This window comes from Diabrotica virgifera, chromosome 3 (genome assembly GCF_917563875.1).
Source record: "Diabrotica virgifera virgifera chromosome 3, PGI_DIABVI_V3a".
Taxonomy (NCBI): Eukaryota; Metazoa; Arthropoda; class Insecta; order Coleoptera; family Chrysomelidae; genus Diabrotica; species Diabrotica virgifera.
Window position 1 is genome coordinate 277073485 of NC_065445.1, and position 25160 is coordinate 277098644.

General features: G+C 32.5%; 1 protein-coding gene across 1 annotated transcript; it reads right to left on the reverse strand.

The window, feature by feature from the left end:
- Positions 1-3373: 3373 nt before the first annotated feature.
- Positions 3374-24884, reverse strand: LOC114331451 (prisilkin-39-like). The gene is made up of 3 exons (XM_028281036.2): positions 24629-24884; positions 15834-16078; positions 3374-3523 (listed from the first exon to the last, which is right to left on the reverse strand). Exons 1-2 carry the CDS (start codon positions 24768-24770, stop codon positions 15837-15839), a joined length of 384 nt encoding a protein of 127 aa, XP_028136837.1. The 5' UTR covers positions 24771-24884; the 3' UTR covers positions 3374-3523; positions 15834-15836.
- Between the last annotated feature and the right edge of the window lie 276 nt (positions 24885-25160).

Here is a 25160-nt window from a genome sequence, read left to right on the forward strand (position 1 = left end):
GAAAGCTGCAATAATCCCAAAAATGCTTCCCATAATACAGGCTTTAACGTTTTCCCTTATATTATTTATACTGTAGTTTTCTTTATATAATAATTTACTATTCTTAGCAAATTATTTATACGTATTTCTTTGTTATAGATCTTGCTATTATTTAAAGCATATCTAATTTGATTAGAGCAGTCATTGTTTTCGCTGTAGTAATCATCTACCTAGTTGTATTGTTTTTTAAGACATAATGTATCAGAAAAAATTTTAACTATTATAAATGGTTTTGTTTAACAATACGAGAGATTCCTTACATAGTAACGAATTTTTAATTTAAATTAGTTTACGGTCATGTGTAAGTTTCTGGTTAAGAGGCAAAATATCAACATAAAATCATTGTAACGGACGATTTTTAGTGTCTTGGCATTGCTGCATTGTGATGGATAAAGCCTGCATACTCTAAGGCTCGATACACATTTGCGTGTTAAGCTGCGTGCAAGCTACGTGCGATGGTTGGCGGTTCAGTAGTACATGAGTTGAATTTATTCACTGCACACTAATGATGTTGAAAAAGTAACTATTCGTTACAAAGTACTCGTTACTTACGAATACCGAAAGTAACGATTATTATACAGAGAGGCAAATCGTTACTTTGATTAGTCTGATTACTTCGTACCAATCGTATCAGAGCGAGTAACGACTATTATATCTACTTTGATTACTCTGATTACTTCGTACCAATAGTAACAGAGCGAGTAACGACTATTGTATCTACTTTGATTACTCTGATTACTTCGTACTTCGTGAAGGTCGATATTATATGGGGATACCTATACAAAATACCTACCTACTGAGAAATACGATTCTCGATATGTACAAAAGTAATCATAGTAATCAAATCATTTTTATCCCTTAAACAGATCAGTGAATGTCGTTGATATATATAGGAATACCTACTATACAAAATAGCTACCTACTGAGAAATACGATTCTAGATATGATTACCGGTACTTAAATACAAAAGTAACAAAAGTAATCAGAGTAATTAAAGTAACGAATACTGTAAGTGATTACTTTATACAAAATACCTACCTACTGAGAAATACGATTCTAGATATGATTACCAGTACTCAAATAGAAAAGTAAGAAAAGTAATCATAGTAATCAAAGTAACGAATACTGTCAATGATTACTATACAAAATACCTACCTACTGAGAAATACGATTATAGATATGATCACCGGTACTCAAATACAAAAGTAACAAAAGTAATCATAGTAATCAAAGTAACGAATATTGTAAATGATTACTTTATACAAAAGTAACGATTTGTAACGGATACTCGAAAATAACTATAATCAACATCACTACTGCACACTCGAGCTGAGCCGCGGCGTGGAAGCTGCTAAGCATTACTTTTGCAAGTGACTTGCAAGCCGCGTGTACCTAGAGAATACCAGTTTCTACAACACCGCCAAGTGCGCGCCGCTTGAAAGCAAGTCAGGCGGTTTGGCAGTCTGTGATGGGCAATCATTCAGTACACGTTGAACGCGCGATAGATTTCAACGTAGATACAGGGCTGTTTATTTCTGGCGTGTATTGACCCCGAGAAACCGCTCAAATGTGTGTTGTATGGAAACTTGGGGTGAAAATAAGCAACTTGGTCGCAGCGTGCACGCAACTTGAAAACACGCAAATGCGCATCCAGATTAAAAATTTTCTATATTCCGAATTTCCCCACATTTATAGAGTGCATCTTTTTCTGTCTTTGGTACATAAATGTCAAATCACTCAGGCAAAAAATTTTGGATCTCCGATTTGTCTGAAAATTGGTATATAGCTTCTGCGAGACGTAAAAATAAGATATTTAAGGTCAAAAATCTACTTTTTCTTTTTTTCTCAAAATGTTGTTTTATGCGATTTTACAGTGATTTGGTGTTTATTTAAACAAATTTGCATTTTCTGTCGTAAAGTATCAATGAAAAACATAATATTTTACTATAAAGGACTCAAAAATGTCATTATATGGCATTATAACAAGTTATTTTGAATCAAAACAAGTTTTTGATCAAATTTTATAGTGTAAAAAACGTTAAAATACCGTTTTTTACATTTTCCTCCATTCCCAAAATACGTCATCATCGATTTGGCTGAAAATTTGCGCACAGATAGCCAAAAGATAGGACTTTAAGTGGTTAGAAGGATTTGAATTATATTACAATATCAAAAAAGTTACATGCAGTAATATCAGACTCAAAAGTATATATTAGTCCAGTCGGGATAGCATTTGACCTTGAATGCCGAACTGCCCAAAATTTTATTTTTCTGATCTTTAGGGGAGTCAATAGTAGCCTAAATTTAAAATCACGAATGAATTCCTCCGTTACGTTAGCCGCCATCTTGATTTTAAAGGAGAACCTGTTTTGCTCAATATCTCCGCCATTTTTAACTTTTCGACAAAAATGGTAGGAACTGAAATTGTTCCAAATAAATCTTATTTACAATTGTTACAATTTTTTTTTAACAATTTTTGTCGTGAGATCGATATTTTCGAGTTAATTTTACTTAGAGTAGACGCCTATATTTTTGTGAATAATATATTGCAGGAAACTTTTTTGGTATTGTAATATAATTCAAATCCTTCTCACCACATAAAGTCCTATGTTTTGTCTATCTGTGGGCAAATTTTCAGCCAAATCGATTTTGATGTATTTTGGGAATGGAGAAAAATGTAAAAAACGGTATTTTAACGTTTTCTACACTATGAAATTTAACCAAAAGCTTGTTTTGAGTCAAAGTAACTTGTTATAATGCCATATAATGACATTTTTGAGTCCCTTCTATTAAAATATTATGTTTTCCATTGATACTTTACGATAGAAAATGCAAATTTGTATAAATAAACACCAAATCACTGTAAAATCGCATAAAATAACATTTTGAGAAAAAAGAAGAAGAAGATTTTTTGACCTTAAATATCTTATTTTTATGTCCCGCAGAAGCTATATACCAATTTTCAGACAAATCGGAGGTCCAAAATTTTTTTTGCTCCAAAATTGAGTGATTTGAAATGGGACCCCTTCACTATTAATACCTTATTTAATTAGGTTTTGTTTTACAGGGGCAACACCATCTTCCAGGTTCTCAAGTCCAGTCCATCAATTTTTATTTTACATCTGATTGGTTCTGTACTGATTACTATTGTTGTAGTTTTCTGAGATGAAGTTGTCATATTGAACTCTTTTGCTCTTATGTTAAATCTGTGGACTAATCTTTGCATTGTTGCTGTTAAGACTTAACTGAACAAATGGCAGTAAATTCAAATTTTCCATGAAATTTGGGACAGCTCTTACATGCGAAAGAAAAGGACTAGTAAATTATACCAACATTGATTTTTGGTGTTTATTAGTAACACATTAATAACATATTTTTATACTATTTACAAAAAAGCTTAAATTTATATTTATAATATTATAATTTTATTATATTTTAATCAGGCAGCTCAAAGTTTATTGGTTAGTTTGATGTATCTTCTAATCTACAACGAAAATAAAATAAATTTATAAGTATTTTAATTTATCAGTCATATCGATTCGATCAATTTGTATTTTATTCGTTTTTAATATTTAATAATATAGTCATAAAAATATTTTACAATGGGTATTTAACGCGTTATTTTATTATTTTAGATAAATAAATCTGTATAATACACCCTTGGTCAAAAATTAATTCGGACATTACATGAAGATGGTCACAGTATACGTTATATTACACAGCATTTGAATATTACCATAGCCACCTTTACTTAACAAGCCATGAAGTTGAAACTTGGCAACATCTGTTGGTAGACCGATTAATTCTGACAGTTCTCATTTGTTCTTAAATACTTTTCACTGTATTTACAGAGAAACTGAAATATTTTACAATATTTCGTGCTCCAAATTATAAAGAACATTAAAAGGTATGTTATTAAGATGATTTTAGTTCAATATAAAATATTTTCATATAAACTTGCGTGCATATAGAAATCCGTCCACTTAAAAATTTTGTCATTTTTAATGTCTTATATTTCCTAAACCTGTTGGCAGATTTAAGTGATTTTTTTAGTATGTTATAGCTTAATTCTTTAACAATACCGCTGTAATAATATTGTTACTAACTAGTTAAATTTTTATGATGTACCGGGCATTTATAAAATACTGAAATTAAAACCCAACTATAGACTCCGGTTTCCTTAACATTCTGTTTTTTTAATTAATTCGCTTATGTTTAACAACTAGATTTGTTCTTTATCAATTCAAGGTGTTTCTAAATAAGTGCGATAAACTTTAAGGGAAAAGGAACAAAATGCAAAATTTTGACGCCTGTATTTTAAATGTAATCATTTTTTTCGAATTCTGAGAAAACTAATAAGTATTTTTGAAAAATTTAAACGCAGAATAAAAGATTACTTTATTACCGAGGGCCGAAAGTCATTTATAATGAATAAAAAGTTTTTTAATGACATATTTGAAACTAAAAATCACACTAAATTTTCTTAGTTTTTCACCCCTGTAACTTATTAAAATAAACACAGAAGTTTTCAGGGACTTTGGGCCCTCGGTCGTAACGTAATCTTTCACTCTGAGTTTAAATTTTTGAAAAAAAAATAATTAGTTTTCTTAGGATTCGAAAAAAATGAATACCGCTTATATTCTCATTATTGGTTTTTTTTTGTATAATAAACGTTACTTACAAGGAATTACTTTTAATATTATTTTGTACAAACTTCTAATTAATAATATTTTCTTGTTCGACTCAAAAAATACTATAAATTTTACCAGAATTTGTACTTTAAAATCGTAGTTTCGAAAGCGGTAGTCCGAAAGTCAGACTACCGACGTCATCAATTGCGACGTTGCCTTTTTCTCTTCATGGCTTGTAAAGTAAAGGTGGCTACGATATTACCAAAAGTACCGTCCATGATGCTCTTACGAAGTATCAGACAGGAGAATACACACTAGAGCAGGGGTCACCATGTGGCGGACCGCGGTCCGCATCCGGATCATAGGCTAGTTTTTTACGGACGGCCATTAAATTTAGAATATACTGTTTGGCAATTTTGAAAATGTTTTGACGTGAAATTGTGTACTACATAATATGTTTGTCTCAACTTATGTGTGCGAAGCCGCTTTACCAAGAATGAACTTTATTAAAAAACGGTACAGATCTCAGCTAACGGATGAATATCTCAACTCCCTAATGAGAATCAGTTGCACTGAACTCACTTCAAACTTTAGAGAGGTTGTACATAATAAACAAGCTGAAAATGCGAGCATTATCATAACGAAAACTTTGTTTATTTGCGTATTTTAATTCATAATATGGAAAATTGCTATTATAAAAAGTTGTTTAGAATTAAAAATTATGTTTTGATGTGCGATTATATCATTCTAATTAAAATATTTTGAACTATAAAGGTACTTTACTCTTGATCGAAATTAATATTTTTATATACCTCGTATCAAATTAATAAAATTTGATATATGATGGTTGCATCATAAATGTTAGACCATGAAGAGCTTTTTATGAAGAATAGCTTTTCTTCCTTAAAATCAAAATAAAAGAGTTAAAAATGAAAATGTTATCCATAATTTGAGAAAAATTTTCAAATATTGTTTTCCATTAGAATGATGCACATATCAGACCAAAATTTTTTATTCCAAACAATATTTCATATGGTCGGTTCGCTAAAGAAACAACTGACTAGTGATTTTAGTCAGTAATTTTGCCAATTTGACAAAAAAAATAATTACTAAATAGTTAATAATTAGTAATTTAGTCAATTTTGGCAAAATTGGCAAAAAACTAAAAAATTACCTACTAAAATCACTAGCCAGTTGTGTCTGAGTTTAGCCAATCGACTATAATAACAATTTTCATTTCATAACAAATGGAACAGTCCATTTATCATTAGGTACACCCAATGGGAGGCCGTATACTTGTATAAACCTTTTTAAAGTTTTTAATAAATGAATGCTTTCAAAACACATGTACTCAAATTGTATTTTTGAACATCTTATTTATTTTATATAATAATTAAATTCACTATCAAAAAATGTCATTGATATTTTATTAATACTTCTTTTAAAATTTAGTTTGACATTCACGAAGTGTCAAACTGAAATGTAAATAACCTATGCTTTGCCTGACAAGTTCAGATTAAAAAAACTAGCCTACTTACTAGCAACGATTTCAGCTGACGGTTAGTGTGTCGTCAGAAAATAAAATGATTGTGACGTCACATTTTAGATTTTGAGGTCGATTATCTCGAAGACGGTTAGAGATATCAAAATGCCGTTTTCAGATTTGGATTCAGAAGACAAAACTACCTAAGAAACCATCAATAAATCTGCTCTATGTTTTGCAGGAGCGGCAACGCAATATCATACAGACTTTGCGAATTTATAAACGAAAAGTTTTCGTTGAAAATATCAATTTTCTCACTTATCATTTAATTTCGTAAAGAGTTTTCCCCTTATTGTTATAGTAATTATAATTCATATTGAATTTAAGTAAACTATAAGATAAAATTGTTATGTACGTTTTTTATATTCATTATTTTTGAAATTTACTCCATTGAAATGTTAGATTTTGGTTGCATTTCTTATAGGAGTCAATTTTATTTTTTTTTTAATGTGTAGGGGGTTCAGTAGAAGCTTAAGTTCAAGTTTTTGGGGTCACCACACTTGTCCCCCAGCCGCCATATCGGAAAAAGTGGTGCAAAGGGCTTTCGCACTGTATCTCCTAAACTGGCAATCCTACAGAAAATTTAATAAAACATAAAATGTAGCAAATTAAATTTTCTACAATTTTAATTTTATATCTATTACTTTTTATCGTCAAGTGACCAACAAAAAAGTTAGAAACAAAAATAAGAGAAAATTTTGTAAGAAGTTTCCATTTGGAGGTTATAACTTTTTTACGTTCATTTCACATTAAAATAACATCATAGCGATTTTGTAGAGGATTTTTCAATGAAGAATTTTCACTATAAAGTTGTTTAATTTTATTTATTATATAGGTTTCAAAAAAGTTGCCTTCTTCATCGACTGCCAAGTCGCAATCCTCGCCCTGTCGACAAATCGATATACCGACTGTGCCCAAATAATATCTTGCCGCGTCCAACTATCGAATTTGCTGGAAAAGGGTGGCTGATTACTTTACAATGGATCCCTAGTCATGTCGGTGTTGAAGGGAATGAAGCGGCGGATGAACTTGCAAAAGAAGGCACTACTCTTCCACAGCCCCCTAGCTTCCAATCGTACACATCAGCAAAGTCCACCATTAAAAGAGGAATCAAAGCGAAGATAAAAGACCAGCAAATACAAGCCGGTGCTGGAAAATCTTGGGCCTACCTAATAGAGTCACCAATCCCTCACAACTTGCCGAGACCCATCAGTGTAGCCGCGTTCAGAACAACTACGGGGCATGACTACCTGACCTCCCATCTACATTGCATCGGCGTCCGTGAAAATGACAACTGTCCACTATGTAATCAGCCCCAGATGGATGCTGCTCACCTCCCAGAGTGCCCAGCCCTGATAACAGACCCACCCGAGGAGGATGAAGATCGCCTACGAGAAACGGCTCGTCTATACTGGTCAGCGCGCCGCCAAATCGCTAACATGCCAAGGGTGGGCGTTGGCTAGTAAGTAAGTAAGTAAGGTTTTACAGCGCTCCAAACTTGACCAGATTCTCGAAATCTCATAGAAATACAATAAAAACAATACTTTTCTATCTATATTTCAGGCGAGCGGGTGCAAGAGTCATGCCGATCACAAAAATCAAATTTAAGGTGAATGACCAATTTTGGTGGATTTTCATGTTTTCGAGGTTGGTGAATCCGAATATTTTTTTTTTAATGTTTATTAGGCAATCTGTTATAACATATAACAATAGGCACATTTTATCTGAGAAATAATGACATGAAGAGATTGTGACCAGCGCCACACATCTCTATAGAGATAATATTAAATTACTGTATTACATATATTAACTTAGCTACTGTAACAATATTAATGTCTGTGCGGTAAATCTAATGGTGTCTGTCTCTTTAACCGTTTTGTTTCCTGACTGTTGTCTAACAAATTAATTGCAAGCACATTCGCGTGGCTTTCAAGACGTACGATGTATTTTGCACTTAACTCCACTATCACTTCACTGACGGTTTTGGTTTCCAGATCATTGTAAATATCCCAGTCAGTAACAAACCACGGAGCATCGATTATTGAACGTAACACCTTGGACTGGAATCTCTCAATTATGGATACATTCGACTTGGATGCTGTTCCCCAGAGCTGCAGACCATATGCCCAGACTGATTTGAATATTGTGTTGTAGACTAGCAGTTTATTTCTTGTCGTGAGCTTAGACTTACGCCCTAGAAGCCAATAATGCTTACTAAATTTTATGCCCAGTTGTTTCCGTTTGTTCCATATATGGGTTCCCCAGGTTAATCCCCTGTCCAAGGACATTCCCAGATATTTTACAGAAGTAACTGAGGGAATTACCTTATTATTTATTGTTACTGTAGGTGATTCGCCGTGACATTTTGTAAAAACAATATGGTTTGATTTTTGTTCATTCAATTTAATTCTCCAATTTTGTGCTCATGTATTTATTTGATTTAATACTCTCTGGAGTTTTGCAGCAGCTTCGACGGGATTTTTGTGTACTGCTAGGATTGCAGTATCGTCTGCAAAGGTGGTGGTCGTTATATCACGATTTGTGGAATCCGAATCCGAATATGAATTTTATATTTATCTAGAGTTGGTGGAACATGTTTAAAAATCCAATTTTATAAAAAAATGCCAAAAATCAATTTTGATGATTTTTCAAATTTATCTCGCTGTATCTTTGGTCGCTGTAAATATTTCCTTTTGAAAATTTTAGTGTGTTATCTTTGAAGTATGCAGATAACAACGAAATTTGTCCAAAATGTTTAGAGACATTAAAAAGGAGTTAATAATTTTTCAACATTTTGTCAGCACACTTCGTTAGTTTCATGTTTACTTAAAAAAGTTGAGTGACAAACTTTTTAGTTTATAATTTTAACCAACACAGCAATAAAATATAATTCATGAAGAAGTTTTTTGGAAAATATTAAGTCAAAATATGCAATACGAAAAAAGCTATGTTACTTCATAAACAAGCGGCACATCCCAAAAACGCTTATATCTCGAGATCCTGACCACGGTGTGTTGAATGGCTAATTTTGATTATACTTTATGATTTTGATATCAAAAATCGTTTTTGGCTCTTTTTAAGAATTTTGCATTTTGCGGTTGCGTCATTCTTCTTCTGGACCGGCGAATTTGTCCTCAAAGAACTTCTTGGGCCTTTTATATATGTATGCTTAGGGTTATAAGTTTTATAGTGGGGATAAAAGTCAAAAACAGATTAATAATAGCATAGGATTGTTGAATAAATTGTATGAATAAAAAATATATATAGATAGAAAAGTAAGCCTAACGTTTTTTTTTTATTGTATCCCTATGATCATTCGAGCATTTGGTCAAGTTTGGAGAACTGTAAAACCTATATAAATAAATAGAATTAAACAACTTTATAGTGAAAATTGTTTATTGAAAAGTCCTCTACAAAATCGCTATGATGTTATTTTATTGTGAAATGAACGGAAAAAAAGTTATAACCTCCAAAAGGAAACTTCTTACAAAATGTTATCTTATTTTTGTTTATAACTTTTTTGTTGGTAACTTCATGATAAAAAGTAATAAATATAAAATTGTAGAAAACTTAATTTGCTACATTTTATGTGTAATTAAATTTTCTGTACGGTTGATAGCTTAGGACAGGGGTTCCCAACCGGTGGTACGCGTACCACTGGTGGTACGCGGGAAGGTTTCAGGTGGTACGCGTCACGTGGGTGAAACAAGCGATTACGCTGCTACACAACTACTCGTATTTGTACGATTTGATTTTCATGAAGTTAAAGAGTTTTTGTTAAAAATGTGAAGAGCATTTTTAATACAATAAATGAGTATATAATATGATCAAAATAGGCGTTCCTTGGTCAAAGTGTATTGGTGTTTGTACAGATGGAGCAAAAGCTATGTCAGAAAAATTGACAGGGCTATCAGCAAAAATAAAGAAAGTTTCTCCTGAATGCATGAAAACATTGCGTCATACAGCGAGAAAAATTAGCTGCTAAAGGTATGCCGGAAAATATGATCTCCGTTTCATCACATGCTACGAAAGTTATTAACTTCATAAAGGCTAGGGCTCTTAATTCAAGGTTATTCTCCTTGATGTGTGAAGATATGTGTGGCAAGTTCAGCACTCTTCTGTTACATGTAGAAATGAGATGGTTATCTCGAGGGAAAATTTTCACCCGTCTCTTCCAACTAACGTCAGAAGTTTTAATGCTACGAACTGAAAAAAATAATGACATGAAAAGCTTGTTCTGTTATGAAGAATGATTGTCAAGATTGGCGTATCTAGCTGACAATTTTGACAGACTCAACACGTTGAACATGGGTCTTTAGGGAGCAAACACAACACCCATCACAGCCAATGAGAAAATAAACTTTCAAGAAAAACTTGGTTCTTTTATGTTCTTAAATACAGGGAATAGCTATTTGTATAACAAGGGAGGAAAGTGCAACTTTTCCTCCCGAGAATGAAGTTTACTGCCCGACGCGTAGCGGAGGGCAGTAGTCATTCAAGGGAGGAAAAGGCACTTTACTCCCATGTTATACATATGGTTTTTCCACCTTCCTCAAATAACCAGTCATTTTTTCATTTTTACTTAATTTATTTATGTAACTAACCAACAAAATTTATTAGAACTAAAACAACAAGTAGGTACAATATAACTGTCAACTGTCAAATATAAGTCAAATTATTAATGTAAACATTGTTAAATCAAAATAACAATTTACTGTTTTTTACCATTCTGCAAAATACAGGATGTTTTATAAATAAACGTTAAAATGTATAGATACTTCGTAATAGAAAATAGATATTATACAGGGCATCAATAAGTTATATTTCATGAATGAAATACCATGACGTCACTTTTACTTTTCCTCCCTAGGGAGGAAAAATATTTTCCTCCCTAGGGAGGAAAAGTACAACTTTGCTCCCTACAAACAGGCCCGGAAAAGTATACTTTCGGTAGAGGTAGGTGGAAAATAATGTTTCTGCATTTCCTAGGCTGTCATTCGTTTTTTGAAGAAAACAAAATATCTGCAATACCAGATTTGGTTGCTGACATAATTCTTCACTTGGGATCTTTTCAAGAAAGTTGTAATAAATGTTTCTCTGAATATTATTTCAAACTTGACAGGATCAGAAATCCTGTTGCAGGAACCTCACCAGATGAGTTGGAATTACAAGAAATATTCATCGATCTAAGAGAAGACAATTCTATGAAGGACAATTTTAAATAGGAATCCTTAATTGACTTCTGGATCTGGTGCAAATCCGAGTATCCAATGCTCTTCTGGCAAGCTACGATGTTTTTAATGTTATTTGTCACTAGTTACTTATGTGAAACTGGTTTTTCTGAACTATTGTATACATAAATAAATATAGAAATAGACTACCTAGTGTAAATATTTTACTAAAAAATTAGGAATTGGGGGGGGGGACTTCCTTAAATTCCATGCCCCCCGTGTTTAGTGGTACGCCAAAATCTTCAAAATATTTCAGGTGGTACGCAGTTGCTAAAAGGTTGGGAACCCCTGGCTTAGGAGATACAGCGCGAAATCAATTTGCACTCCATTTCCAAGATGGCGACCGGAAGACAAGGGTGACGACCCCAAAAACTTGAACTTAAGCTTCTACTGATCCCCCCTACATATTAAAGAAATAAAATTGACTCCTCTAACAAATGCAAGGTATGGCTTAAAAAATGTAACATTTTAATGGACTAATTACCTTTTTCTCCGATTATTTTTTAATGATTTTAACATCGAATCGTATAATAAGATATTTGATCACGTGTTTAATTCTGTTCAATCAGATTAAAATTATACTGAGAATTATATACTGTAGAAAATTACCTATATAATTTTTTTAAGTAGATTGTTTCTGTTTAATGGCAACCAGTTTCCTAGTTTTGACAACTGTCACATTTAAGAAAATATCCATAATATACGTATTAAAAAATAATCTTACGAATATCACACGACAGTAAGAATAAATAAGAAAATAATGCTTCATTTTTACTCAAATTTGTTGTCATTGGGCAATAGCCACTCGAGCCCTGCGGGCTCTCGTGTCTATTGCCAGACAACAAATTTTCGAAAAAACTGTCGTATTATTTTCAATTTATTCTCACTCTCTTGTGATATTATACCCGAAAATTTTTAGGTTTCTTGGGTAATTTTAAACAAAAAAGGTCTCTTGTCATATTTCCGAAAAGTTGATAGTTTTCGAGTGCCCTTACGAGTTAAGAGTGCATTAATTACGCCAAAAAAATGTAGAGCTTTATACAGGGTGAGGCAGATAAAGGGCCTATTAGAAATATCTCGAGAACTAAAGCTAACAGAATAATGAAAATTGGTATACAAGGGTTTTGAGGTATAAACTATTTGATGAAAATATTTTGGTCTCTTTGCTACTTCCGGTTACACCGGAAGTTGATTGTAACTTCGTATTTTTAAATAGGACACCCTATATATTTTTACATTTTTGGATTCTCCTCGATTTATTCTTTCTTAAAATATAAGTTTTTGTAATATTATACAGGGTAGGTTAAAAGATAATTACGTTTTCTTATTAATTTCGTACCAATATTTACTTCCTGTACTATTGTTAAGAGTTATTAGTATAGTTAAATTTTTCATTTTAGTATACAGGGTTGGCCGAAACTCAGAATGAGTATTTTCTGAGTTTTCTTAAATGGAACACCCTGTATTTTAGTATTGTAATGAAATGTTATTTTATGGTACTTTTGAATTTATTAAGCATTCCCTATACCTAACTGCTTTAATTCGTGAGTTATTGGTGATTCAAGTCAAACATTAATTGCAACACAAAATAGGTGACATTGTATTAGGTTGGCCGTGAAAATATTCAATAACAAATAATTTTTTGGAAATAAATACATATTAATCTAGGCTAATACTTAAAATTGTCAATAATGGTTGAACTATCAAAATACCATCGAAGTTAAGATTGTTGGTACGATTAACAATTAAGCGCAAATTAAAGCAGTTAGGTATAGGGAATACTTAAGAAGTAAAAAAGTACCATGGAGTATCATTTCATTACAATACTAAAATATAGGGTGTTCCATTTAAGAAAACTCAGAAAATACTCATTCCGAGTTTCGACCCACCCTGTATACTAAAATTAAAAATTTAGCTACACTAATAATTGTTAACAAAAGTAGACTATATTAAAAATCCATTGAACATAAATAGAGTTTATTATGTCAAGCTACTACAATCCTACAGGGTGTGAATATTGCTACGAAATTAATAAGAAAACGTAATTATCTTTTAACCTACCCTGTATAATGTTGTAAAAACTTATATTTTAAGAAAGAAGAAATCGAGGAGAATCCAAAAATACAAAAATATACAGGGTGTCCCATTTAAAAAAACGAAGTTATAAGCAACTTCCGGTATAACCGGAAGTACCAAATCGATGAAAATATTTTCATTAAATAGATCAGGCTTCAAAGCCCCCTTATTCCAATTTTCATAATTCAGTTACCTTTAGTTCTCGAGATATTTCTAATAGGCCCTTTATCTGCCTCACCCTATATACCATCAAAATCATACAAGAAATTCCAACATAATGTTTTTTTTTAATTAACATATTACAAAAGCCCCTTGAAGGTGTAGGCGCAAAATGTCTTGCCAATGTGTTTTAAATGTCTTAATTTTTTCGAATCCTGAAAAAACTATAAGAATTTTTGAAAAAATTAAACGCAGAATGAAATATTATATTACGTTATTAACGAGGGCCGAAAGTCCCTGAGAACTTCTATAATGTTTATTTTAATAAGTTACAGGGGTGAAAAAGAATAGAAAATTGAGTGTGATTTTTAATTTCGGATTTCTTATTCAAAAGAAACTGTTTGTTTATTCTAAGTGACTTTCGACCCTTGGTTATAATGTAATCTTTCATTCTGCGTTTACATTTTTCAAAAATATTTATTAGTTTTTTTATGATTTGAAAAAATGAATGTTAGTCCAGAAAGCCACTGCGCATCCGCTAGGAAACATATTCTAATTCGGATTTTTTGCACAATCTTACTCAAAAAGGACCCCTTTTAACAAATTTGCATGTTGCCAGGACCAAAAGTTGGTCAAAAATTTTTTAAACGTTTTTTTTTGTTTTTTCCTAAAATTATTTTTTTTTGCATGGAACAAAGTTTTTTTAAGTTTTTTGGATCATTCCAAACAGAAAAGGTCTTTAGTGGCCTTTCTCTAAAGTTGATAGTTTTTGACATATAAGCGATTAAAAATTGAAAAATTGCGAAACCGGCCATTTTTAACCCTCAAAAACTATGTGAAAAACTGAAAATTTGAATGTTGCCAAGGTAGGTAGATATTCTTTAAACATCGATTGATTAAATCCCGAAGAGTTTTTTGCAATACAATATCAAAAACCCCTTTGTTTTTTAATTGCCAATCAAGCGTGCGCGAAACTATTTTCCACCGTTACATGTGTATATAGTATGATGCAAATTAAGGGAATAAATTCGTTATTTCGTAAACCGGTGACTTCAAGGAAAAATTCCAAAACAGGTCGGTTTTTATTTTTAAGTTATGATATTGTGGCATATATAGTATACTAGTGACGTCATCCATCTGGGCGTGATGACGTAATCGATGATTTTTTTAAATAAGAATACGGGTCGTGTGCTGGCTCATTTGAAAGGTTCTTCAATTCTCTATTCAGTAATGTAAACATCTACGTAATTATTTATACAGGGTGTCTAAAAAATTTTTATTAAACTAAATCATTTGGCAAATTGACAAAAAAATTAAATTATTGGACACCCTGTATAAATAATTATGTAAATGTTTACATTACTGAATAGAGAATTAAAGAACCTTTCAAATGAGCTAGCACACGACCCGTATTCTTATTTAAAAAATCATCGATTACGTCATCACGCCCAGATGGATGACGTCACTAGTATACCATATATGTCACAATATCATAACTTAAAAATAAAAATTGACCTGTTCGGGATTTTTCCTTAAAGTCGCCGGTTTACGAAATAACGAATTTATTCCTTTCATTTGCACCATACTGCATACACATGCAACGGTGGAAAATAGTGTCGCGCACGCTTGATTAGCAATTAAAAAGCAAAGGAGTTTTGAATATTGTATTGCAAAAAACTCTTCGGGATTTCATCAATCGATGTTTAAATAATATCTACCTACCTTGGTAACGTTCATTTTTTTCAGTTTTTCACATAGTTTTTGAGGATTAAAGATGGCCGTTTTCGCAATTTTTCAATTTTTAATCGCTTATATGTCAAAAACTATCAACTTTAGAGAAAAGTCACTAAAGACCTTTTCTGTTTGGAATGATTCAAAAAACCTAAAAAAATTTGTTCCATGCAAAAAAAATAATTTTAGGAAAAAAACAAAAAAAAAACTTTTAAAAAATTTTTGACCAACTTTTGGTCCTGGCAACATGTAAATTTGTTAAAAGGGGTCCTTTTTGAGTAAGATTGTGCAAAAAATCCGAATTAGAATATTTTTCCTAGCGGATGCGCAATGGCTTTCTGGACTATGTGTAAAAAGCATTTTTTCTAAATGTTATGCCTACACTCTTAATAATTATAAGTTTGAGAATATATAAATACATACGGATTAGCCATAAATTGATGGGTAGCTTGGGTAGCTTGGGTAACTGTACGGACTGTATCCGTACGGATTATACGGGTTATAACCATACGGATTATACCCGTATGAATAAGAAGAGTAATCTGGTACTATATACGTTTGTACTGTTGTTGTAGTATACGGAGAACTGCCATAATATGGATAACCACCAGCATAACCGCCACCATATGGATAGCCATACCCATATGGACTTGGATAGCCATAATATCCTAAAAATAAAAGATTTCAAATTTAATTTCATAATTGCGCTGTATCTTCATAATGTTAAAGAAGTTGCGGCAAGCAATTTAAATTCCAAAATAGGGCAACAGCCCAGCCCAAAGAGAAGATGTATTTGCATGTTTTGTGGACTTCGAAAAGTCATTCGAGAAAGTACAGGATGTAAAATTAATGCAGATACTAAAAAATATAGTAATAGATGGCAAAGATCATTATAAATTTGTACTGCAATCAAACTGCTGCCGTAAAAATTGGAGAAACCGACTAAATATCCATACAACGAGGAGTCAGACAAGGTTGAATTTTTCCCAACATTGTTCAATGTTTACTCGGACCAGTTATTTAAAAAGTCACTTAAGAGATGGAATAAAAATCAACGACGAATTACTGAATGAAATGAACAAATTTTTAGTCTTTAGTCATAACCCACATCCAGATGCAGAGCTTCAATTATATAGAGTCCAAGTTAAAAAAAGTTTGGGAACATATTTGGGAACTGCCATAATGGGCAAAATAGCAATGACTAAAACTACTTTTATGAAAATCATCTCAGTTTAGAACTCAGACAGAAAATGGTTAAGTGATATGTTTGGTCTGTATTTTTGCATGGTGCCTAATTGAGGATATTAAAAGTATTGACCATGGTCCGAATTGAAGCACTACCAATAAGGATTTATATTTGAAGGATGAAGACATCTTGAATAGCAAGAAAAACTAATGAAGAAGTACTAAAGAGGGTCAACAAAGATATAGAACTGCTAAAAACTGTTAAAAACGGGACGTAAAATGTCCTGGGATAAAAAGCATAATGAGTACTACCTAAATAAACATAAATAACTCACTGAAGTTGAGCTACCTTGTATATATATTATTAATATACATACAAAAGTAGCACCCCTTGTGCGTGAGACTTAAAAATATAATATATTAACTTACAATATAAACAAAAACAAAAAATATTTAACAATTGTATAAATGTATACAGTTATATGGGAATTTATAAAAATACTAAAAACTTTAACATTAAATAAGAAAAAAAATAAAAATATACTAATTTTACTATATGTAATTTGTGATATAAATGTGTCCATCAATTCAAGGAATGTTGCAGTTGATAATAAAAATCTCTATAGATGTAAACTTTATTTTCGATATTTATTTCATACTTAAGTTTATTTATTAGAATTGTCCATTAATAAGTTCTTCGCAAAATTTTGTTGATTTGCTCCCAATCCATTGTTTAATTTCATATTTATACCTATGTTTTTTATAATTTTTAAATTGTTTTAAATTATCCGGTAGTAAATTGTACAATTTGGGCCCTATGTAACCAACATATCTTTGGAGGATGGATTTATTACATTTTGGTAGAATTGCATTATGTTTTATATATATAGTTTGATGGGCATGACTGTTAAAATTTAATATTATCTTTTTTTCAGGTATATGTATAAGGGCTTTATAGCAGAATAATTTATGTACAGTTAAAAATTTACTTTCGTTATATAACAGCTCACTAGAATATCTTAAATTTTTCCCGTATATAATTCTAATTATCCATTTCTGAATAATATTTATAGAATGTAAGTAATTATTGCGTATTCCACCCCATCCTAAAAGGCCATATGTGAGTTGAGATTGTATAAGTGCATAATAAATAATTCGTAAATGAGTTATTCCTAAAAATTGTTTTAAAAATTTAAATCTTGATAAGAGTCCTCTTAATTTATTTACTATATTATTTGCTTGGGTGTTCCATCGTAAATGCTTATCAATTATTATACCTAGATATTTAATTTCGTATGTATGTGGAATTTCATTTTTTGCATCATTTTTAACGGGCCAAGATTTGGAAGGTTATTAACATATGATGTAAATGGCATATATTTTGTTTTTTCTACATTTAAGGTAAGTTTATTAAACTGAAACCACTTTTGAATTGTAGCAAAATCTGTTTCAGCTTTTTGTTTTAAGGTGATATGGTGAGAGAAAATCGATAAGAACCCAAAAAGTGACCATTATAGGCGAAATAGGCGGTCGTAGAAATGTTGAAAGGAAACAAGTCTTTTGGTTAAAAAACATTTTTGAATTGATATTACATTCTTGAATGGATAAAGACCGACGTATAATACAAAATTTATACTGGAACCAATCAGCTACAATGAATACGAATCTTGGAGATGAACCAACGGAAGCGATCCAGATTCTACGGGGCGTTAGACAAGGTTGTATACTTTCACCTATATTATTTTTAACCTATATTCAGAGGAAATATTTAGTGAAGCCGTAAAAAATTGCGAACGAGAAATACTTCTAAATGGAGAACCCCTAAACAACATCCGCTATGCAGACGACACCGTTATTTTTGCAGACAGTTTGAACAGTTTACAGCAACTAATAAACAAAGTAAATGAAATAAGTGAAAGATTTGGACTTCAAGTAAATAATATATCAAAAGCTAAATTTATGCAAAAATAAAATTAGAGACGCTCAACTACTTATCAATAATACACCAGTGGACCGAGTAAAACAGTATAACTATCTTGGAACAATAATAAACGAACAATGGGATCACTCACAAGAAATAAAATATAGAATAGAGAATGCTAGGAGTGTATTCAATAGCATGGTCAAACTCTTTAAAAGCCACAACCTTAATCTGGAGATAAAAATAAGGCTCCTACGATGTTATTAAATATCTTCTCAATATTGTATTACGGAGTTGAAACCTGGACACTCACTGAAGCAATGGAGAAAAAATTTGAAGCCTTCGAGATGTGGCTATACAGGAGAATCCTAAGGATATCATGGACGGACAAGATAACCAACGAGACCGTATTACGAAGAGTGGGCAAAGAAAGAGAGGTGATGTATACCATTAAAAGGAGAAAGTTAGAATATCTCGTACACATAATGAGAAACGGTACTAAATACAGATTACTGAACGTAATTCTTCAAGATAAAGTATTCGGAAAGCGAGGAATTGGGAGAAGAAGAATATCATGGTTAAAGAACCTGAGGAAATGGTTCTCCACAACAACAACTCATCTATTTAAAGCATCAGTTAATAAAATAATTATAGCCAGAATGATCGCCAATATTCGAAACGAATAGGCACTAAAAGAAGAAGAAGAATGGATATTAAATGTAGGACTAACATTCCATGTTGCAAATGACCGAGAAGCCTTCGCAATGATGCGATCGCCAACGCCGGACAATTCTGATATGGCACGTGAAGAAAAAGAACACATACCAACAAAATGAAAAATAATAAGTTGTGAAACAGGGTGAAACTTTGAAATTATACAGTGCAAAAACCACTTACGGAATAAAGTTGCTTGTGTCATTATTTTAGAAAATTATAAAAAGCCCATCGATTTTTAAATTAAATATATACATAAGTAAAAATGTACAGGATTATCCACGCAAGTGTAGCAAAGTCCATAAAAAAAGAAAATTTTCAGGAGAGGACAGAATATTGAACGAACTGCTAAAGTATGGAGGACAAGATCTGTCCTCCAAAAATAATAGAACAAAACAGAATACCACAAGAATTGAGATTAAGCACCTCTCTTCAAAAAAGGAGATAAATCTGACCCGGAAAATTATTGAAAAATTAATTTATTAAACACAACATTAAAATTAACAACCAAAGTGATAACAAACAAACTGAATAAAATTATATTAGCAGAAGAACAACAAGGTTTTAGGTCGAGAAGATCATGCACCAACGCTATATTTATAATGAAAGTTTCAGAAAAAAAATTTTAATACAACAAACCAGCATATTTATGTTTCGTGGACCTTAAGAAAGCATTTGACAGGGTCAAATTAAAGGACTTTATCCATTTGTTATAATTAGGAGAGGTTTTTCTAGGAATAATTATTAAAACAATCGAAACATCTACTAGAACGACACAATAAAAGTAAAATTAGAAGATAAACTATATTGACCCAATTAAAGCTGACAATGGGATGAGACAGGGAAATTCCCTGAGTGCTTCATTGTTCAACCTGATCATGGATGAAATAATTAAAAAATAAGATCTAAAAAAGGATGCCAAATTAGAGAAAAACAACTTAAAACAATCTGCTACGCCGACGATGCAATACTAATCTCTCAAAGTGAAGATGATTTACAACGTATGCTGCACCAATTTAATATAACCGCCAGAAAATTTAACATGTTAATTTCCTCAAAAGGGCAAAATGCATGGTTACAACAGCAAATGCAATAATATGTAAATTTGAGCTGGCGATGGAGTCTAAATATCTAGGCATCACACTATTTATCTACGGAAAGCTCGAAACAGAAGTGGAAGATCAAGTGAATAGAGCAAATATACAGCCACAGGTGGCCTGAATGACACTTCTTCTCCTTGTAGTACCTATTCTTTTCAGATGTTGGTGACCATCATGGCAATCTGTGCTTTGCACACTGCTGCTCTAAAAAGACTTATGGTTGTTGTGTTGAACCATGTGCGTAGATTCTTCAACCAGGAAATCCTTCGCCTTCCTGGTCCTCGTTTTCCCTCCAATTTTCCTTGCAAGATTAGTTGCAGTAGTCCATATCTTTCGCTGTTTCTCATGATGTGACCGAGGTATTCGATTTTGGCTGCTTTTATTGTGGTTAACAGCTCTTTTTCTTTTTGCATTCTCAGCCCTCATTAGTAACGTGGTCGACATAAGATACCTTAAAGATTCGATGATAAAGCCACATCTCAAAAGCCTCAATTTTCTTGCAGGTGGCGTCTGTGAGAGTACACGATTCAACTCCGTACAACAGTATAGGAAAGGTATAACATCGCAGTAACCTGATTTTTATGGGCAATGATAAATCATGACATTTGAATAACTTAACCATTTTTTGAAATGCAGATCTTGCTTTCTCTATCCTACATTTAATTTCTATGGAATGGTCCCAGTTTTCATTGACGTTCGTACCAAGGTAGGTGTATGTTTTTACTCTTTCTATTTATTGACCGTTCACACTGATTCTTTCAAATTGCTCTTCCTTCTTAATGAATGACACAACATGGAGAAATAAAAATATCGGCAAAGAAATGAACGGCAGAATTGACCAAAACAGTCATTAGACCAATAATTACCTACGCGGCAGAAACACAACCTGACGCAGAGAGGACAAAAAGATAGCTTGAAACAATGGAGATCAAACTCTTTGAAAAATCGAGGATTAAACTCTATCGGTCAGAGCTATAAGTACAAATATACGACGGAAATGCATGGTGGAAAACAATAGCTGGGTAAGAAACAGAAGAATAGAATGGAGTGACCACATAAGCCGAATGACAACAAATAGGATGGCTATAGACGGTTTATTTCATTTCATTTCTTTGTAATAATTAGGCCGATGCCACATTATGCGTTTTGACCGGATGCGGTGAAAACGCATCCGTTTCCAACGCAACCGGACCGACCTGTCACACTATGCGTTTAGTCTGGTTCAGTTTGTAAGCGCGTACCGATGACTCAAAACGCATCCGTTTCCAACGCAACCGGACCGATCTGTCACACTATGCGTTTTCACCGGATGCGGCGGAAACGCATCCGGTCAAAAGGCATAATCTGACATTGGCCTTAGGGAGCGGATTTATATGCGAGCAATTTTGATGAAATATGCGCATACATATGCAGTAAAAAATTACGAAATATGCGCAAGATATGCACAATAATTTCAAAAAATGCGCATCTTGAGAAACCGCATATTTATCTACAATAAAATAAATGTAAATAAAATCACTCCTTATCACTCTAATGGACGAAATTGCAAAAGAATGCAGGGGTAAGGTAAAAAGAACTAGGGTTGGAGTGTATAACCTTCAACAAGTTTACGTGTCAGAGTTGATATATGCCGATGACCTGGTAATTGTGGCAAAATCAGAAAAAGACTTGCAAGTGAATGTGAATGTTTGAAATGAAGCCTTTAAGAAATTTGGGATGAAAATAAATATTGAAAAAACAGAAGCTTTAGTAATATCGAAAACTCAAGAAAATATAAATGTAAAGCTGAATAATGAGACCATTACACAAGTAGAGGACTTCAAGTATCTAGGATTAACAATGAATGGGCAAGGAAATATATAACCAGCAGGGTAATGAGTGCAACAAAATTATACTATGCACTAAATAAAAGTTTTATTAGGAAGAAAGAAGTAAGCCTGAAAAAAAAATAAAAGTATTTCAAACTGTATATGAGCCGGTGCTACTCTACGGTAGTGAAACGTGGACAGTGAACGACAACATCCGTAGTAAAATTCAAGCATGCGAAATGCGATATTTACGTGCGGTCCGGGGTGACCAGACGTGATCGTATAAGAAATGAAGACATACGTGAAAGGTGCGGTGTTGGAAGAACCTTAGACAGACTTGAAACGAAACAGTTATCGTGGTTCGAAAATATGGCGAGAATGAGTGAAGGTAGAACTGTAAAGAGGGTATGGAAAGCGGCATCTGACAACAAACGACGAAGAGGCAGGCCAGCAAGAACGTGGAACGCAAATATTGGAAAGGCTTGCGTAAAAAGAAATATTGGGTGGAGAGAAGCAGAAAGACTAGCTACTGACCGAAAGGCATGGAGACGTCTGATTTCTCCACTTACCTCGACACCGTAAGGTACAAGAGAACGGCTTAAGTAAGTAAGTAAAATAAATGTATCGATTTTACACTATCTTCTTGATTTTTTTATGGTATCGTTATAAATTTGAGGTACGGAATTTTTTCTTAATGTACTTTCATCAGGAATACTTTTCTTGGAATATATTTCCAAAAAACTTTAAAACATAGGATTTTCCAGCTTTTTTAAAGGTACGTTTGCACAAATCATCGCCTCGCACAAATCCGAATTAAATTTATAATGGATCTTTGGATGAAGTCATCAACTATTTTCTACTGTCAATAAGTAACTGATCAACTTTAGATTCGCTAAAATTCTTGCATTTTGACTCATGTTGTTCTACCTCGACGTGTTGTGTATCCGAAAATTTTTGCCGAGATGATATCTACGACAATAGCACATACTTTTTCAAACTGTTTAAACTTAAAATGTTGAGGAAACAGCCAAATATTATTTATTACAGAAAAACGAGGAAGAAACAATCTTAAACTCACCATTTTACTACATGTTTTGCAGAATAATTTTTCATTGGTGTAAGGAAGCTGGGGATCCGGGAATAAACCAGGCTACTTTAAATTCACAATCAAGATGCAGTAGAAATAAACAAACCAGGACACGTTAAATGTTACAAGGAGCACTCCCAAATCCTAATTTACAATGTATAAGCTTTGTAAATAATAATTTGGGATTAACAATGCACATACATTGTAAACTATGATTTGGTAGTGCTCCTAGTAACATTTAACGTGTCTTGGTTTGTTTATTTCTACTGCATCTTGATTGTGAATTTAGAGTAGAATCTGTCGGTATATTGCACTATTTACAAACAGAAGTACTTTTACACAAAAACTAAACATTCGCATTTACCGACTAAAGGAGATTTTTAGATCATATTTAAATTTCCGTTAGAGAACTGTAAAACGATGTTTAGAGGTGTAAATATTTTCTAAACAATAGGATATTCAACATCCTACAATCATTTTATGACGGCGCACTATACGCACTTTGTGGGTAAATATCGGGTAGTTCTCAGGTAGTTCTCGAAAATATATGACAGCCTGTGCGAGGAAATGTTTTGTGTCGAATTAAAAAATTTTAGAATTTTTTCGTTTGGACAAAAATGTTTTTAAATAGACACAAAGTATGCACGTTTCTTTAAAAATATGCAAAATTTGGCAAAGTTCTCAAATATGCGAAATATGCAAGCAATATGCATTTAGCATAAAATCCGCTCCCTAGTAATAATCATCTCAGTTTAGAACTAAGACAAAGAATGGTTAAATGCTATGTTTGGTCCATACTTTTGTATAGTGCAGAAGTGTGGACGTTAAAAGCATCGATCATGAACAAAATTGAAGCATTGGAAATGTGGATTCATAGACGAATGCTGAAGATACCTTGGACAGCAAGGAAAACTAATGAAGAAGTACTAAAAAGGGTCAACAAAGATCTACTAAAGAACTACTAAAGACTGTTAAACACCAAAAAATTTCTTATCTAGGACATATAGTGAGGGAAGTCGATATAAAATATTACAACTGATCCTTAAAGGCAAAATAGAGGGCCCTAGAGGTGTAGAAAGAAAACAAGTTTCTTGGTTAAAAACATTCAAGAATGGACTCAGATACCAAATGCTGAACAATTATTCCATATTGCAGAAGACCGAGAAGCCTTCGTAATGGTGATCGCCAACGTCTTACAATTCTGATATGGCACGTGAAGAAGAAAAAGAGACGGTTCTGAAATAGGAAGACGATCAGTGGGAAGACCACGAAAAAGATGGAACTTACTGGAGGCACATTTACAAAACAGTGAAAGTCATGTCTATAAAAAAAGACTAAGAGCAAGAAGAAGAGTACAAAAATTGTAAAGTAAAAAATGATTAAAATAGTTAGTAGCTACTCACCTTGTCGTTTCGGTCGAACTAAATCCTTATTCCTTATTTCCTCAGGTCTAATAGTTACTTTAGGTTCATTCCCAGCCAATCTCGTGTCTGCTAAACTTAGCACTGCTAAGCAGAGCACTATACAGATCACCACCAATTTCATTATTTCAAACTTCTGAACTGCCTGTAAACTTCTACTGATCTTCTTGTCTTATATAGTTTTTTATTGAATATTTTTTGTTATGACTCGAAAATTTCCTTCCATTTGCATTTTAATGCACCTCATTTTGGGGTATTTAGTTGCAAAATTAGCCATTTACTTAATCTGGCTATTTCTATTTGATTGCTATCATTGAATGTTTAAATTTTAACAGTAATAACACAAAAACGCATCCAAGGTCTTGGAATTTTAGCGAAATTATTATTTTTTAATTATGTATTATCGTTATTTTATATTTTTGTGTAAAAATAAAATTTGTTTTTATTTTGAAAACTTTTCCAAAAAAATAAAAAATGGGAAAGTGGTAATTTCTGTTTTTACCATTAAGGGGAT